At 38.9% G+C, this 15572-nt stretch overlaps 1 protein-coding gene across 3 annotated transcripts in view; it reads left to right on the forward strand.

Annotated features, from left to right (window-relative positions):
* The first annotated feature begins 3600 nt into the window (after positions 1-3600).
* The window catches only part of ARL5B (ADP ribosylation factor like GTPase 5B), a 30852-nt gene continuing 18880 nt past the window's right edge, over positions 3601-15572 (forward strand). Inside the window, exon 1 of one of the 3 annotated variants that reach the window (XM_049626898.1) lies at positions 3601-4186. Coding sequence is in view for 1 of the 3 variants with exons in the window: in XM_049626897.1 (XP_049482854.1) it covers positions 4558-4606 (49 nt within the window). In the remaining 2 variants the exon portion in view is untranslated. Of the gene's footprint in view, positions 4187-4257; positions 4607-15572 lie in introns of those variants that run through there. The other 2 variants (XM_049626900.1, XM_049626897.1) reach the window with 2 other exon arrangements.

Genomic DNA, 15572 nt, shown 5'->3' on the forward strand with positions numbered 1-15572 from the left:
TGTGTTACGGAAGAAGTAAAGGATTCAAAAGGAGAAGGTACCTAATGAAAGTCAGACATTTTATGATTGAATAGGTAGCTAAAAATAATTGTCTCCTTAGAAAGTCAGGATAAAGACCACAGCCACCTGTCATCTAAAACGAATACCAACTCTTTTCACCATGGTATACTTCAGTAAGTTCATGGGATTTTTCCGTGGCTAAATCATCTAAAAGTTATTGGAAAACATGTCTAGATCGGGCATTTCCAAAGGAATTTTTGCAGCCTGAACATTACAACCCTAGCACCAATAATGGTTGGAATCTGTATTTAGGAGATAAGGGAGAGGAAGGAACGAGTTGGACTAGATTGTAAACTCCACGAGGGTAGACACTTCATCTCACCACTGCATACCCACTGCCAAAACACGTAATAGGCACTTAAATGTTGAATGACTAGATGAATGGATAGGCATCTATGTGAACTAGAGAATGAAAACTGTTAAAGCATGTATTTGCTGGAAACTAGTTTACTAGTGAAGCACATATAAACAGTGCTGAGGACTTTTAGACTATCCTTGTCTAGACACTATCGTAGTGACAGGTTGATGAAGATGCCTCTTAGTGTTCTAAACTTGGGTCCAAGACAAACACATACCAAATCTGAAGTTGGCATAGTGCAAACATATTGTCTAAGCAAAGGAAGAGCCCTATAGGAATATACCCATATACGGGTCATTTAGGTTGTATTTGCTTCATGGGATAATATGGCTGCCCATGTGGAGAAGCAAAAAAACTTAGGTACAATCTTATCATCTTAAGTCTTAGTTTGTAGTGCTCCAAAGCTTAACCTTACCAAAAACCAAGCATATTCCAAAATATTCAATTTCATGAAGAAGGTATGAGGGGATTAGGAAAAAAAGTCTAGAAAGGCAGGAAATCTATCAACTCATCTGGAGGCTAAAGTCAAAGTAGACATAATCTTAATAGTGTAGGAGAGTTGTTTGTTTTTGAAAAGTTTCATTCCTAGTTGGCAGAACATGCTGTCCTGAACTCTTCGTTCAAGCCATGCATGCAGTTTATCTTAGTTAACAGTAATAAGTTGAATTCAGTTCCTGCTGTAGCCAACTCTTCTAAGTACTATCTAAATTTGGATAATTAGTTCCTTGTGAGGAACAGTAGTTACAGTTTGTTGCTTTTAATTCCCTAGTTGTTCAATGTTTCATTTTTTCCTGAAATTTTAATTTGTTTTGCTTTATGTACAGTACTTTTATCTTTTTCTTAAAATTTAGTGAACTGGAGAGAAATATTACTGGCATTGGGTTTTAATTAAAGGAAGTTATTTCCAACTAACACTTCAGAAAGTAAGTTCTAATCCTAATGACAGTATTATCACGTTCCTTTTTCATGATTTTTTTTTCTTTCATGAATTCAAAATATATTCAAATAGTAACATTTCATAGAACAGTGATACCTTCTTTGGATTAAGGCTATGCTGAAATTAGTTTTTAAAAGTTTTTAAAGGAATGTTTTCAGAAAAAAATTAGCAAAGGTGTTTTTTAAGTTTAAAAAGTGCATTCAGGGGCGCCTGGGTGGCTCAGTCGGTTAAGCGGCCGACTTCGGCTCAGGTTATGATCTCGCAGTCCGTGGGTTCGAGCCCTGCATCTGTGCTGTCAGTACAGAGCCTGGAGCCTGTTTCAGATTCTGTGTCTCCCTTTCTCTGACCCTCCCCTGTTCGTGCTCTGTCTCTCCCTGTCTCAAAAATAAATAAAACGTTAAAAAAAATTTTTTTTAAAAAGTGTATTCAAAATATATTTAACAAGTGTATTATTCAAAACTCTTTAGTTTGATTAAATTATTGACAAGTATTCCTACTATAATATATATAATACAAATATACAATATGAACTAAATTGTATCTTTTGTAAAAGATAATACTGGTATGCCAGCATGAGTTCGGTTTAGATAATGCGGAACTCTATTTTTGTTAATCAGTTATATTTGCTTTTCAGTTGTGAGTGGTTTTCTTTTCTTACAGTTAATAAAAATTTCAAATTCCTAAATTGGCAAATAACACTTTCTAATGTGAAAAAATATTTTAAAAATATTTCAGCAGTCCTGGTGTCAGGTAAATTGTAGAGAAAATGATAAAAATTAGAACAGTTCTTTAACATAAAAGTTTCAGACATTTTGGAGCACCTGGCTGGCTCAGTTGACTGAGCAGGCAGCTCTTAATTTGGGGGTTGTGAGTTCGAGCCCCACACTGGGTGTAGATATTACTCTAAAAAAAAAAGTTTCAAACATTTTGAAAGAATAGCACCAATAGAAATATCAACAGCCTTGCTCAAATATATTCATTCCACCACTGAATTAAAAGTGAAAAAATACTTCAAATTTACTTTCTAAAGTATCATTACACCATCATAAAAATATTTAAGAAATAAGTAATTTTTTTCCTCCGAAGCTCTGCAAAAAACAAAACTGCTTTATTTCAGAAACTGTTTCTTGGAGATCCAAAAGCCAGAAAATAGTGGAATGTAGTTTATATATATATATGTGTGTAACAATTTGAGAGGCTAAGTTACAGTATCTGAAGGTTTTTTTTTTATGAATAATGAAACTATGATTAGAAATATCCCTTTAAGCCTGTTTACACAAACACAAAATCATTTATATTGGAGCCAATTCACGATCCTGACAGATAAACTAATTTACATAGGCTCAGTACATACCTTTTCCTCTACATGGGACGTTATAACTTGTCTTTAATATGAGAAAGTTGGGAGTACATTATCCCATATAAAAGTCTTCAAGAATCTTTGTGGTTTTTTTTGTTTTTAAATTTTTTTAACGTTTATTTATTTTTGAGACAGAGAGTGACAGAGCATGAACGGGGGAGGGTCAGAGAGAGAGAGAGGGAGACACAGAATCTGAAACAGGCTCCAGGCTCTGAGCTGTCAGCACAGAGCCCCACCTGGGGGCTCGAACTCACGGAGCATGAGATCATGACCTGAGCCCAAGTCGGCTGCTTAACCCACTGAGCCACCCAGGCGCCCCCAAGAATCTTTGAATCATAACCCTAGGAGGATTTCACAAGTCATACATTTCATTTCTCTTTCTACAGCTAAGGAAGGTTTGGCCTGTTAAAAGGCCTTGTTACCTGGGTTAAAATCTACCACCTGATCGAAGTCCAGTTCAATTAAGTTCTCTCCTTTACTGATTTCAGGGGCATTAGGTTTCATGCCAGGTTATGCAGCTTTTAAATTTGTTGGAACTTAACAAGGCAAAGAAGGTGGAATTGTGTAATAGTGTACAATGCAGGGACACATTGTAGTTACTTGTGTGAGCATATAAGACAGAGATGTTGAATCACTATGTTGTACACTTGACGCCAATGTAACGTCGTGTCAAACAATACTAAAAAAAATGATTACAAAGTGGAATTGAAACGCTTAAGTAGAGAATTGGCTTTTTGACTTAAAAGGTTAGCCAAGAAATAAATTGAATTCAACTCCAGCTGCAGACAGTTCTTCCAAGTATTAAGTTCATAATATACATATTTTTTAAATTCCCTAGTCCAACCTTTTCCTTGACATTTCGGTTTCTTTGATCTAGGACAGCACTTGGAGCTTTTTCCTCTATTTTGTTGAACGGGAGAGATTACTGGGATTCCATTTCAATCAAAGGAAGTTATTTTCAGTTAATGCTTCAGAAAAGTTTTGTTTTGTTTTTTTGATTTGGGCTCCATGAAAATTCCGAATGCGTGGCAACTAGGCGGCTTTAAGTTAATCACACAACCGAACTCTGTGGCTACCGGCAGTCCATGAATCGTCTCCCAAGCAATTCTATTTCGAATTAAGAATCACGTTAGAACACCAAGCTCGCCTGCCTGCCCACGATGACAGCTGCGAGAGAAACACTCCTCGTTTCCGTGCAGTAAAGGGCAACAAACGGCAGCTTTTCGGTTAGAGGAGCTGCAGTTGCCCCTAGATTTAGACGGGGGAGGGCGCACTTGCCCAACAGCAGAGACTCAAGAACTGGAACGTGACAAAAGCTTACAAAACGCGACGAGTTTAAGAGCTCACCTAGGGAAACTCCCGACTCCCACGACCCCTAACCTCCCACGACCCCTAACCTCCCACTCCGCGGGCAGTTTGAAGCCCGCCCCCCGGAAGTGAAACCGAAGGAAACGCCACGTCGAAAGCGTGGGTAAACGCAAGCGCGCCGACGTCAGTCCGCGTCCTTCCGGCGATGGGTGGTCGGGAATCGGGAGGGGAGGCGGAGCGGAGGCGGGGCTTGGGGCTGGTAGAGGCTCTGGTGGGTAGGTGGGTTCAGACCGAGGGTACTACGGGTCGGCGTTGGGCTCAGTTGGCTCGAAACAAAGGACTATCCGGTAGGGACTCGGCGCGGTGCCTTCTGACCGGTAGCTGAGCGGCCGATCGAGGCTTCTTGGCCAGCCAGTGCCGTCGCCGCGCGGTCTCAGTAGGCTTCTCCTCGGTTCCCTACAGCCAGCGCCGTGGTGGGGGGCCCGGCGCAGCGGCACCTGCTGCTGAGGGACCCCGCGGCCCGCCCAGGTGCTCATGATGGGGCTGATCTTCGCTAAACTGTGGAGCCTCTTCTGTAACCAAGGTGAGAAGGATGGAGCTGCGCAACGGCTTGACTGCTAGGAGGAGAGTCTGGCCGCCTTAGGGGACAGCCGGAGGCTGGGCTGTCGGTGGACAGAGGCGCAGAGAAGTGCTTTTCCCGAGGGGGCGGGTAGAAAGTCGGTATTTTAGGCTGGGAGAAGGTGCAGGAGGGACAGGGTTTGTGGGAGAAGTGAGGAGTGAAAAGAGGAGTCTTTTGGGATCCCAGAGTCCAAACTAAGAATTTTTGGATTTCAGCAAAGCAAAGCGAAAAGCACCTAGTGATACCTGGAGGCATTTTGCAGGCCTGTTCTATCTCTAGTTAAGCATCCCGTGTCTTGCCCCATGAGTGTGCGCCCAGAAACCTATCAACTTTTTTTTTTTTTAATTATTATTACTGGTGCTACTTTGTTTACCGCCCAGTTCTTTAAGCCGGTGTGCCTTCACGTTCTGATTTCGCCTGCTCCATCAGACTTGGGAATGAGTTGTCTCGTGAGATACACGGGTTTCCGGAAATCTGCATCCCAAACCCTTTATTCCTTTCTTAGGTATTAGAGAGCTAAATGCTTTTGGTTCTGTATAGGAGGTTGTGTGTCCATAATTAGTCTGGGACAGGTTATGAGACATGTGGAAGTTGGAAGTCCAAAGGGCCAAGAAGTTGTAAAACCTGTTCTGAGTCAGAAAGAATGAGATGTGATGTCTTCTGAAGAGAGAAAACACCCAGACCAAAAAAAAAAAAAAAAAAGTGGGGGGGGGTGCTGATAATAGGTAAAGTCTTAGCCATTCTTTGAACAGAATGCTTTTCTTAGCAATTGGAACTACTTTTTAAATTCAGTTTCGTTTTCTGTTTAATACCCAGACATAATAAAAACCAGTGTTTTATAATGATACCAACTGTTACTGCTCACGTGGGTTTTTTTTTCCTGGATTTGAGAAGTGAAGAGAATGAAATGGCTTTAGTTCACTTGTTCCATAGCTGAGAACACTAGTCTTTTCCAAGATTATAAGTGAATGTATACACACACACACACATACATGCAATTACGTTTATGTTTGCAGTTACCACAGATATCACATTTCAGGTAATTTCAGAGTGCTCGGAATTTAATTCTTTAACGATATCATCTGTACATTTAACATGTGATTTTTTTTTCAGTAGTTTATATTTTCCAGTCCTTGTTACTTGAGTTCACTGCTATATGTAAAGCAGCATTTTAAAACATGCTAAAGACTATAAAGGTCAACCCAGTTATAGCCTGCCTATCTTTTCGCATAGTTTAAGAAACAAAACAGTACCAAAGTCTTTGTTTCTCCTTGTGTAACCCATCCTATTCCTCTTCTCCACTGTTTTATTATTATTATTTAATTAATCATTTACTTATCGGACCTTCCTTAATCAGACTAGTGGGGAATGGAGGGTGTAGGGGAAAGATTTAGGAGATGAGGAAAAGCATTCATAGGCTGCTTCAAGTCCCAGAATTTGTCAGGCCTCCGCAATCCCCATTACTACTTAGAATTTTTCTTTTCCTCTAACTTCCCTGTTGAAAATTTAGAGCTAGTGGTCCTCCTGTCATTTTATACTCACTCATTCATGCAACTGACATTTAGTCACGGGCCATAAGCCAGTCTTCAATTAGGCATAGCAGATAGGAAGGTGAAAAACAGAAACGGTAACACAGTTAACTTGTTCCCAAAGTACTCAAAGATCAGTCAGTGAGACCTATGGGGGAAAATGCAGTGAGGTAAATGGTTTAACAATGTATAAAAGTGTGGTGATGATTGCCAAGAAGTAAGTGATTAATTTTTTCTCAAGTGGTTCCTGGAAGACTATGGGAAAAGGTATACTTGTACTTTAATGTAAGTAGGAGTTTAGAGGGCATGCTAAGTAGACTGAGTAGAAGGGGCATATTATTCTAGGCTGAAGGACTAATAATATGCAAATGGGAGAGGAATCAAATACTTTGGTACATTGAAGGAAGCTGAAAATAGTTTAGTTTGGCAGTATCTTAGTTTGCCTGTGGGGAGTTAGAGATGAGGCTGGAGAGGTAGCCCCTGGAGCCAGATCACAGAGGGCCTTGTGTGTGGACCAACTAAGACATTAAACTGTATGTACAGAGCAAGCCATGGGAGCTGTTGAAGTGTTTGCTCGTTTTATGTTATTTTTTAAGCAGGGGAATAATGTGAACAGACTGCTGCTTTAGTCCTGTATTTTTTACTTTCTGTATCAACAACACTGACAGTCTCAGCATTTTCCATTTTCACCACTGTCATACAACTAATCCAGAGATACTCAAATGACTCAATCTTGGTTGAGTGTTAGAATAAATAAGCCCAAGGCTGTACCTTAGACCAGTTAGATGAGAATGCGGCAGAGTATCCTGGGCATCAATGCCTAGGTGATTCATATTTGCAGCCAGGATTGAGAACTACATATCTTACTTTAAGGACTCCTTTCCCTTGTCTTTTTTTTTTTCCTTCCAGTATTTGCCTCCCATCTTTTTTTCCTGTAGCATTTTACAGCACAAAGCATCTTCTCTTAAATTTGATATCTTTCTGGGAATAAGTACGCTAAAGCGTGTTTGACTAAATGAAACTATGACAAAGTACACAGGTTCAGCAATTTGTGCTAGAATACATTACTGGGATGCAGTTATCAATGAAGGAAGTAATTTCAAATCGGATTATCTTACAGACTTGTGTATATATCTCTTTCGGTAAACACTTCCATATTTTTGAATAGTATGCCTATGTGGAAACTTGAAGCATTATCATTTGTCCTTTGAGATGTAATGGACATAGATTGTATTAGTTTCGGGTGTACTAAGCATTTGTCTTATTATGGTAGAAGAGCTCTTAAGGCCCTTTTCCCTTATCATCCCAATACAGTGTTTTGGTTTGATACGCACTGTCTTTTCATTTTTAGTGATTGCAAAATTTAGTCGCTCCTGAGCCACGGTGTAGGTTTCCCTTTTTCCTATAACTTTTTCCCCCTAGAGTAAATAATTACAACATCCCATTGCTTTAGTTTACTTTGTATGTTTGACTAAGTCCTTTCATTCCATCCCAAAACTCCCCATACAAGTTTCCCCATAATACACTCAGTCACATGATTTAGCTTTCCTCGAAGCTCCCTCAGTATTCCCTCCTGCTCCAAACTGCTCTTGCTTCCCTCTGCCTGCTACACAGCTGTGCTGGATTCGTCTTTACAGTCATTCCAGGAATTGCCTTTGCTTTTCTGTTTTATTAGGACTTATGTCTTTCTTGCTTTCCTCTTATTTATGAAGCACATCCTACAGAAATGTCCTGCTAAGGTGTCCAAAGCAGTCACTTTTTTTTTTGCGATTCCAAATGCATGAAAATGTAGTAAGTCTGTCCTGAAAATGTATTTGTCCTCATTTTTGATTTATAATTGGGCTGAATATAAAATTCTGAGTCGGAAAACCTTTCTTTCAGAAGGTATTTGAAGATATTGTCATTGTCCTCTAGCTTCTAGTGTTGTCGAGGAGACCAGTATCGTTCCTCCTCTGATCTGTTTTCTCTTTCTCTTTCTAGTGGACTCTTGGACTTTTCTGATCTTCCCTGGCGTTTTTATTTTTTATTCTATTTTTTTAAGTTTATTTACTTACTTTGAGAGCGAGAGAGGGGGAGAGAGAATCCCAAGCAGGCTCCATGCTGTGAGCATGGAGGCGGATGCAGGGCTCAAATCCATGAACTGTTAGATTATGACCTGAGCCGAAATCAAGAGTCCAATGTGCGCTTAACCGACTGAGGCCCCCCAGGAGGCCCGTCCCTGGTATTTTTCAATTTGAAATGCACATGCCTTGTTATATGTCTTTTTTGGTTCACTGTGCTAGGCCCTCTGGACCTTTCCAACATAAAGTTGGACGTTTTCAGGTCTCAGAATTTTTTTTTTTTTTAATTTCTCTTAGGATTTCTTCCTCTACTCTTTTGGAAATATTACTGATCGTATTGTGCTACTTGATTATCAAGTATTCTTTTCCATTTTACTGTCTTTTCTTTTTTTTTCTCCCAGTTCTGTTTTCTGGGATATTTCCTTTGTCTTCCAGTCTTCATATTGAGTATTTTGGTTCTGCTATCATATTTTTAACTTATAAAAACCTTGGGGCGCCTGGGTGGCTCAGTCGGTTAAGCGTCCGACTTCAGCTCAGGTCACGATCTCACGGTCCGTGAGTTCGAGCCCCACGTCCGGCTCTGGGCTGATGGCTCAGAGCCTGGAGCCTGCTTCTGATTCTGTGTCTCCCTCTCTCTCTGCCCCTCCCCTGTTCATGCTCTGTCTCTCTCTGTCTCAAAATTAATTAAACGTTAAAAAATAAAAAAAATTAAAAAAAAAAAAACCTTTTATTTGCTAAATGTTAACTCTAATCGCTTTTATGGCATTGTTTCATAATACTGTGTCTTCCAAGTTTCTCTGAAGTTTTCTTCTCCCTAATTTTCTGTTTCTGCTTCTGTTTGCATTAGCCTTTCCCACTGGAGGCTTTTCCCTTAGATCTGTTATCATTTCATCACGTGCATAGACCACAGTTTGTTTATTCATTTGCATCATGACTAGTTGTAATATGTGAATAGTCTAATGACTTTTTGTAGACATGTTTTCATTTCTTTTAGGTAAACGTATAGAAGTGCAATTTTATTTGTTTTAAGTATATGTATAAATTTATTCAAAAAAATTTTAATGTGCTTTTAGTTTTGAGAGAGACAGAGAGACAGAGCATGAGTGGAGGAGGGGCAGAGAGGGAGGTAGACGCAGAATCCGAAACGGGCTTCAGGCTCCAAGCTGTCAGCTCGGGCCTTGAACTCACAAACCGCGAGATCATGACCTGAGCCGAAGTCAGACTGACCCACCCAGACGCCCCTAAAGTTTATTTATTTTGAGAGAGAGACAGAAAGCATGAGCAGGGGAGGGGCAGAGAGAGAGAATCCCAAGCAAGCTCAGCAGTTATCAGCACCAAGCCCTATGTGGGGCTCAAACCCATGAACCCTGAGATCATGACCTGAGCCGAAATCCAGAGTTGGATGCTTAACTGACTGAGCCATCCAGGCACCCCTAGAAGTGCAATTTTTAAGTCATAGAGTAGATATGTGATTAGTTTTATAAGAAACTATTAGATTGTTTTCCAGAGTGTTAAACCATTTTTATACTCTCACCAGCAGTGTTTGAGACTTCTTTTAACATCCTCACCAACATTTGATGTCACCAGTCTTTTTAATTTTAGTTATTTTGTTAGATGAATAGTGATATCTCATTTTGGTTTTAATTTGCATTTCGCTGATGACTTTTGGGTATTAATGTGCTTTTTTCATGTGCTGACTGAACATTTGGTTTTCTTTTGCAGAACATTCAAATCCTTTCCCATTAAATTTTTTTTCTTTAAAAAAATTATATATAATTATTTATATCATCTGGAATTGAGACCTTTGTTAGATATGTTTTGTGAATATTTTATCCCAGTCTTTGGCTTACTTATTCATTTTCTTAATGGGGAGTTTTTGCTAAGTGGAAATTTTTAATTTTGGTGATACCTGATTTTTTTTTCAACATTTTTTTTTTTTAAATTGTTGTTGCTTTCTGTGTACTGTTCCTTTCACCTACAAGCTTTGGCTTTTATGCTTAGGGCTGTGAGCCATCTCAAATTATTTTGCAGTTATGACGCAAGTATAGGGGGTTAGAATTCATTATTATTATTATTATTATTTTTACATGGATATCTGCTTGTTCTAGCATAATTTACTTGAAGACTTTCCTTTCCCAATGGATTGCTTTAGAGCCTTTGTCAAAAGACTGGGAGTCTTCTCTCTGGACATCCCTCTTCCATTGATCTGTATGCCCATCCCAAAGCTATACTACACAATCTTGATTATTGTCCTACTTCTCTGTAAATTTTGAAGTCTGATAGTGTCAGTCCTCCGACATGTTTGTTAATCTTTTCAAAGATTTTAATTTTCACTGTTGTTTTCTGGTTTTTATGTTACTAATTCCTGCTTCGTACTTCCTTTCATCTACTTACTTTGGGTTTACTTTAATTCCCCCACCCTTATGAAGACGGTGTGTGTCATTGTTCTTGTCCCTTTTTCCATTCACATGTAACAATTTTTTAAAGTTTATTTACGTACTTTGAGAGAGAGAGGGAAAGCGCAAATGGGAAGGGGGCAGAGAGGGGCAGAGAGATTCTCCAGCAGGCTCCGTGGGTCAGTGCAGAGCCCAACTAGGGTGGCAGAGTCATGAACTATGAGATCATGACCTGAGCCAAGATCAAGAGTCAGATGTTTAGCCCACTGAGCCACCCAGGCTCCCCATATATATAACATTTTAAAGCCATAAGAACTTCCTAAGAAGTGTGTTAGCTTCATTCCACAAATTTTAATATGCTGTATGTCATTCAGTTTCAAAGGTTTTAATTATTTTGTTTGTGATTTCTTCTTTGACTTATGGATTATTTATAAGTGTTTAGTTTTCAAATATTTATTTTTCTAAATAGCTCATTATTGGTTCCTAACTTAATTCCATTGTTGTCAGAAATATCCTCTGTAAGATTTCCATCTTTTGTCAGTCTTATTGAGGCTTTTTTATAGTCTATCCAAATGATCTCTTTGGTGCATGCACCACTTGTGCCTGAAGGAAATATGTAATCTGCAATTGTGTGCAATACTCTATAAATGTTTATTCGGTTATGGTGGCTGTTAGCATTGTTCTGATATTCTGTATCTTAATGTGTATTTCTGCCAGAGAGCATAGGGTGTGATCTTGTGATTTTTTTTTTAATGTAGTGTGAAACTCTGTCTCTTTTAATTGGAATGTTTGGGCAAATTTATCAATATGGTATGATTTATGGTACAGTCAGATATTAAGGTGCACTATTTTATTATTTCTTCTTTGTCCCATCTACATTTGTTATGTTTTGTTGTTTCTCTATTCCTCCTTTCCCACTTTGCATTAATGGTTTGGTTTTTTATTTTTAGAATTCCATTTTATTTACTGGCTTTTTCAGTGATCCTTTTTGCATTCTTTTTATGGTTCTTCTAGGGATTGATTACAACATGCATTGTTACCTTTTCTCAATCTACTTAGTAAATAACACTTGTAAAGTGTAAAAAATGGTATGGTTATACTCTCTCTTCCCCTAGTCCTATATAACCGTACGGGTTATATGCTATATGTATGGTATCTACATTAGTTATAAATTATACAGTACAGTGTTTTAATTTTTGCTATAAACACATATTCCTCAATATTTTAAGAAAGGGTAAAATTTCCTCTTACATTTACTTACATTGCTATTTTTGATGTTTTGAATTTCTGTCTAGTATAATTTCCCTCCAAATTCAAGAATTTCAGCATTTTTTGTTGTGTAGCTATGCTGGTGATGAATTCTTAGTTTTCTTTCATCTGAAAGTGTCTCTATTTTGCCTTCATTCTTGAAGTATGTTGTTACTGAATATAGCATCTTAGGTCAATATTTTTTTTCTCCCTTTAGTGCTTCAAAGTTGTCATTCCATTGTCTTCAGGCCTCCATTTTTTTTCCTGTGACAGCCAACATTCATATATTAACTTCCCTATGTAGTCCTGTCATCTTCTCTTGCCACCTTCAGGATTCTTCCTTTATCTTTGGTTTTTAGCAGATTGACCATGACATACGTAGCTTTGCTTTTCTTTGTATTTACCCTGTTCGCATTTTGCTGAGCTTCTTGAATTTATAAATGTTTGAATATTTTTATACTTATACTTACCCAGTTCACTTGTATTTCTCAAATACGGTTGTTTCCCCAAATTGCCCAACATAACCCATTACTAAGTTATAGAGTCCATTTAGTGAGGATCAGCATTTAAAAAAGAAATGAACAGGGGCATCTAGCGGGCTGAGTCGGTTAGAGCATCAAGCCCCACATTGGGCATGGCGCCTACTTAAAAAACGAAAAAATAAGTAAAGGAATGATGTTCTACAATAGAAACTATCACAGTGTATCTCAGTAAAGGTACCATTTTGTGAAACTTTTATTTCAGTTGTGTGCATCCTGGGTCATCAGGCAAAATGTATTTAACTGTGGTCATTGTCCTACAAATTCGAAAACCGTGCATTGCCTCTGCCCCTTAACATTTGCCTTCCCGGGCGCCTGGGTGCCTCAGTCGGTTAAACATCTGACTTTAGCTCAGGTCCTGATCTCACCACTGGGTTTGTGAATTCGAGCCCTGCATCGGGCTCTCTGCTGCCAGCGTGAAGCCTGGTTGGGATCCTCTGTCCTCCTCTCTCTCTGCCCCTCCCCCACTCACTCACTGTCTCTTAAAAATAAAATAAAACCATTAAAAAAAATTTGCCTTCCAGAGTTTAACCTTCCCCTGAGCAACATTTGAATTCTCTAGAAAACTGTAGAAGTTAAAATCAACTTCAATATTTCCTTGTCGAAGCCTTTCTTCTATTGCCTTTGTGTAGCAAGTTGGAATCTTTGGGCTTAGGCCCTTCACTGTGGTCTGTGATGGTAGAGTGTTCTACCTATTAGACTCTTTGATGTCTTTCCTTTTTATCTGTATTTAATCCCCTTATCTACCAGAAGAGTGTTTTTCTTCTATCCAGTAAGCTGTTCTTATTTATTATTCTGTAAGACTCAATTTTGTCATAAAGATGGGGAGGCATCACACTGGGAGACCATTAGCCAAACTTCCCAGCATGTTATTTAGCCTAAGGCTCAGTTTTCTCTTCAGTAAAAGGAATACCACCACTTTCTTATGGAATGATGGTGAGGATTAACTTCCACAATGCCCAGAAAACAGTCATACCGACACTCTGTAATATTCCTTTTTACTGTTGACATTTATTTCCTCGGCTGAGAGTTGGATTCTAGATCTCACTTATCCTTGGGAATATTACCGTAGGATTCTTCACACTCTGTAATATTCCTTTTTACTGTTGACATTTATTTCCTCGGCTGAGAGTTGGATTCTAGATCTCACTTATCCTTGGGAATATTACCGTAGGATTCTTCGGTATCTGTTGCTTTGTACTGATGATGGTGTATTGTAAGTGCTTATTTACATATCTGCCTTTAAGATTTTTGAGGGTAGAGAGCTTGCCTTGTTAGTCTTAAATGTTACAGTCATGCATAAAATGAACTCAATAAATGTTGAATTGTTGCCTCATCAGATTTATGTAGCTGCTCTTGACGAAATTTAGGCATCCAGGAAGACGGATACTGTGGGGGAGTGGGAGAGACTGAAGAATTTGGAAGGGGAATTAATGCTTTATAGCAAAAAGAGTGGGGCAGCAAATGCTGACTCTTACCAGTGTTTACTAGAACACATTACTTAAACTCATAGGACCTTAATTTCTTTTTTTTTCTTTAATGTTTACTTATTTCTGAGACAGAGCATGAGTGGGGAAGGGGCAGAGAGAGAGAGGGAGACACAGAATCCGAAGCAGGCCCCAGGCTCTGAGTTGTCAGCACAGAGTCCAACGCAGGGCTCCAACTCAAGCCTCCAACTCACGGCTCCAACTCACAGACTGTGAGATCATGACCTGAGGCAAAGTCTGTCGCTCAAGTGACTGAGCCACCTAGGCTCCCCTATAGGACCTTAATTTCTTATCTAGAACATCAGCAAGATGGCCCAGGTCAATAGTTAACATATGTTTTTGGAGACCTTGGTTCCTCAGAAATGCCTTTATAGGTGGCACATTTGTAGGTGAAGAGGTGGGAGAGAAGGAATAAATCTCAAATTCTGCAGTCTGTTCCAAGCTATAATGTTTTATGATTCTATAACCAGTATAATATAAGACAGAGTTAGTTTATATGACGTTTCCTTTTTTTTTTTTTCCCCCAAGAGCAGATTTCCTTGGGTGCTCATCATTGCTGTGCAGGCCTTCAGGCCTCAGTTGGTGACATCCTATCTTCTGACTTTTTAATACCTACCCCTTGCAACCATTCAAACTCATTTTCTGTATATGCGATACCCGAAATTTGCTGAATCACCAAATTTGGCATGGAGTATTTTTCCTTGTTTAGTTGCGAAGTTGTTTACATACTCTGTGTTCGTTTAAGGCTCTTGTTAAGTGACAGTGTTGGTGCAGGTATGTATCTAGAAGGTAGCGATCTCTATTTCATGATATCTTTTGGGCTTTCTTGTATTTTAAAAACACAAGTCGATCATTTTATCACACGAATTTCTTTGATATTTCCTCCACTTATTTTTTTGAAGTTTCTTTTTCCATGATTTTTCTTTTTAGCCATCTTTTACCTGTGTTTGTCTATAAGCAAGCACTCTTAATAATTTTGTTTTGAAACCTCATTCTGTGTAGGCTTTATGTCTTTATGCCCTGCTTACAAAATAGTATGCACCAGCTTTTAAGGAGATCCAAATACCATAGCCAAGAGTGCAGAGAAACTTTTGTGCAAACACTTGATGAAAATTAAACAAAAGCTGTACAATTGGACCTTCATTTAGGGTAAATAAACATGCTTTGTGTTGACTCTGGACAGGCATGGATTCCTAAGTAGAACCGGAAATGCTCTCCTCTCAGCCCTCTATTCTGGGAAGAGGTGCAGCCTGGTGTCCTGGAAGAGATTTCTAGTAAAATGTGGTGTCAGGGTAACTGTCTCATGGTGTGCAGGCACATTTCAACATTTGGATTCATTGTAGCTCTGATACTTAGGGTGATGTTTTAACCCAGACTTATTTGGCTGTCCAAGAAAGTGTGTAAGTTGCACCCACTCTGTCCCCAACACACACATTTCTGGCCCCAAACAGGGGCAGCTCCTTCTCTGTGATAATATACTGATTTTAATAACACTACTGAAAAACAATAAAGAGGGTAAACTTCTGATTACATTTGCAAAAATCATTCTAAATAAAGAATGTAGTATTATCTAATGTTCATAGTTTTCCCTGTTTGAGGTTAAATGAGAATCGATTATGTCTCTGTCTGTCTAAACTAAATACTTCATTTTCATGGAGAGTAGTTGGGCTT

Source organism: Panthera uncia, chromosome B4 (genome assembly GCF_023721935.1).
Source record: "Panthera uncia isolate 11264 chromosome B4, Puncia_PCG_1.0, whole genome shotgun sequence".
NCBI lineage: Eukaryota > Metazoa > Chordata > Mammalia > Carnivora > Felidae > Panthera > Panthera uncia.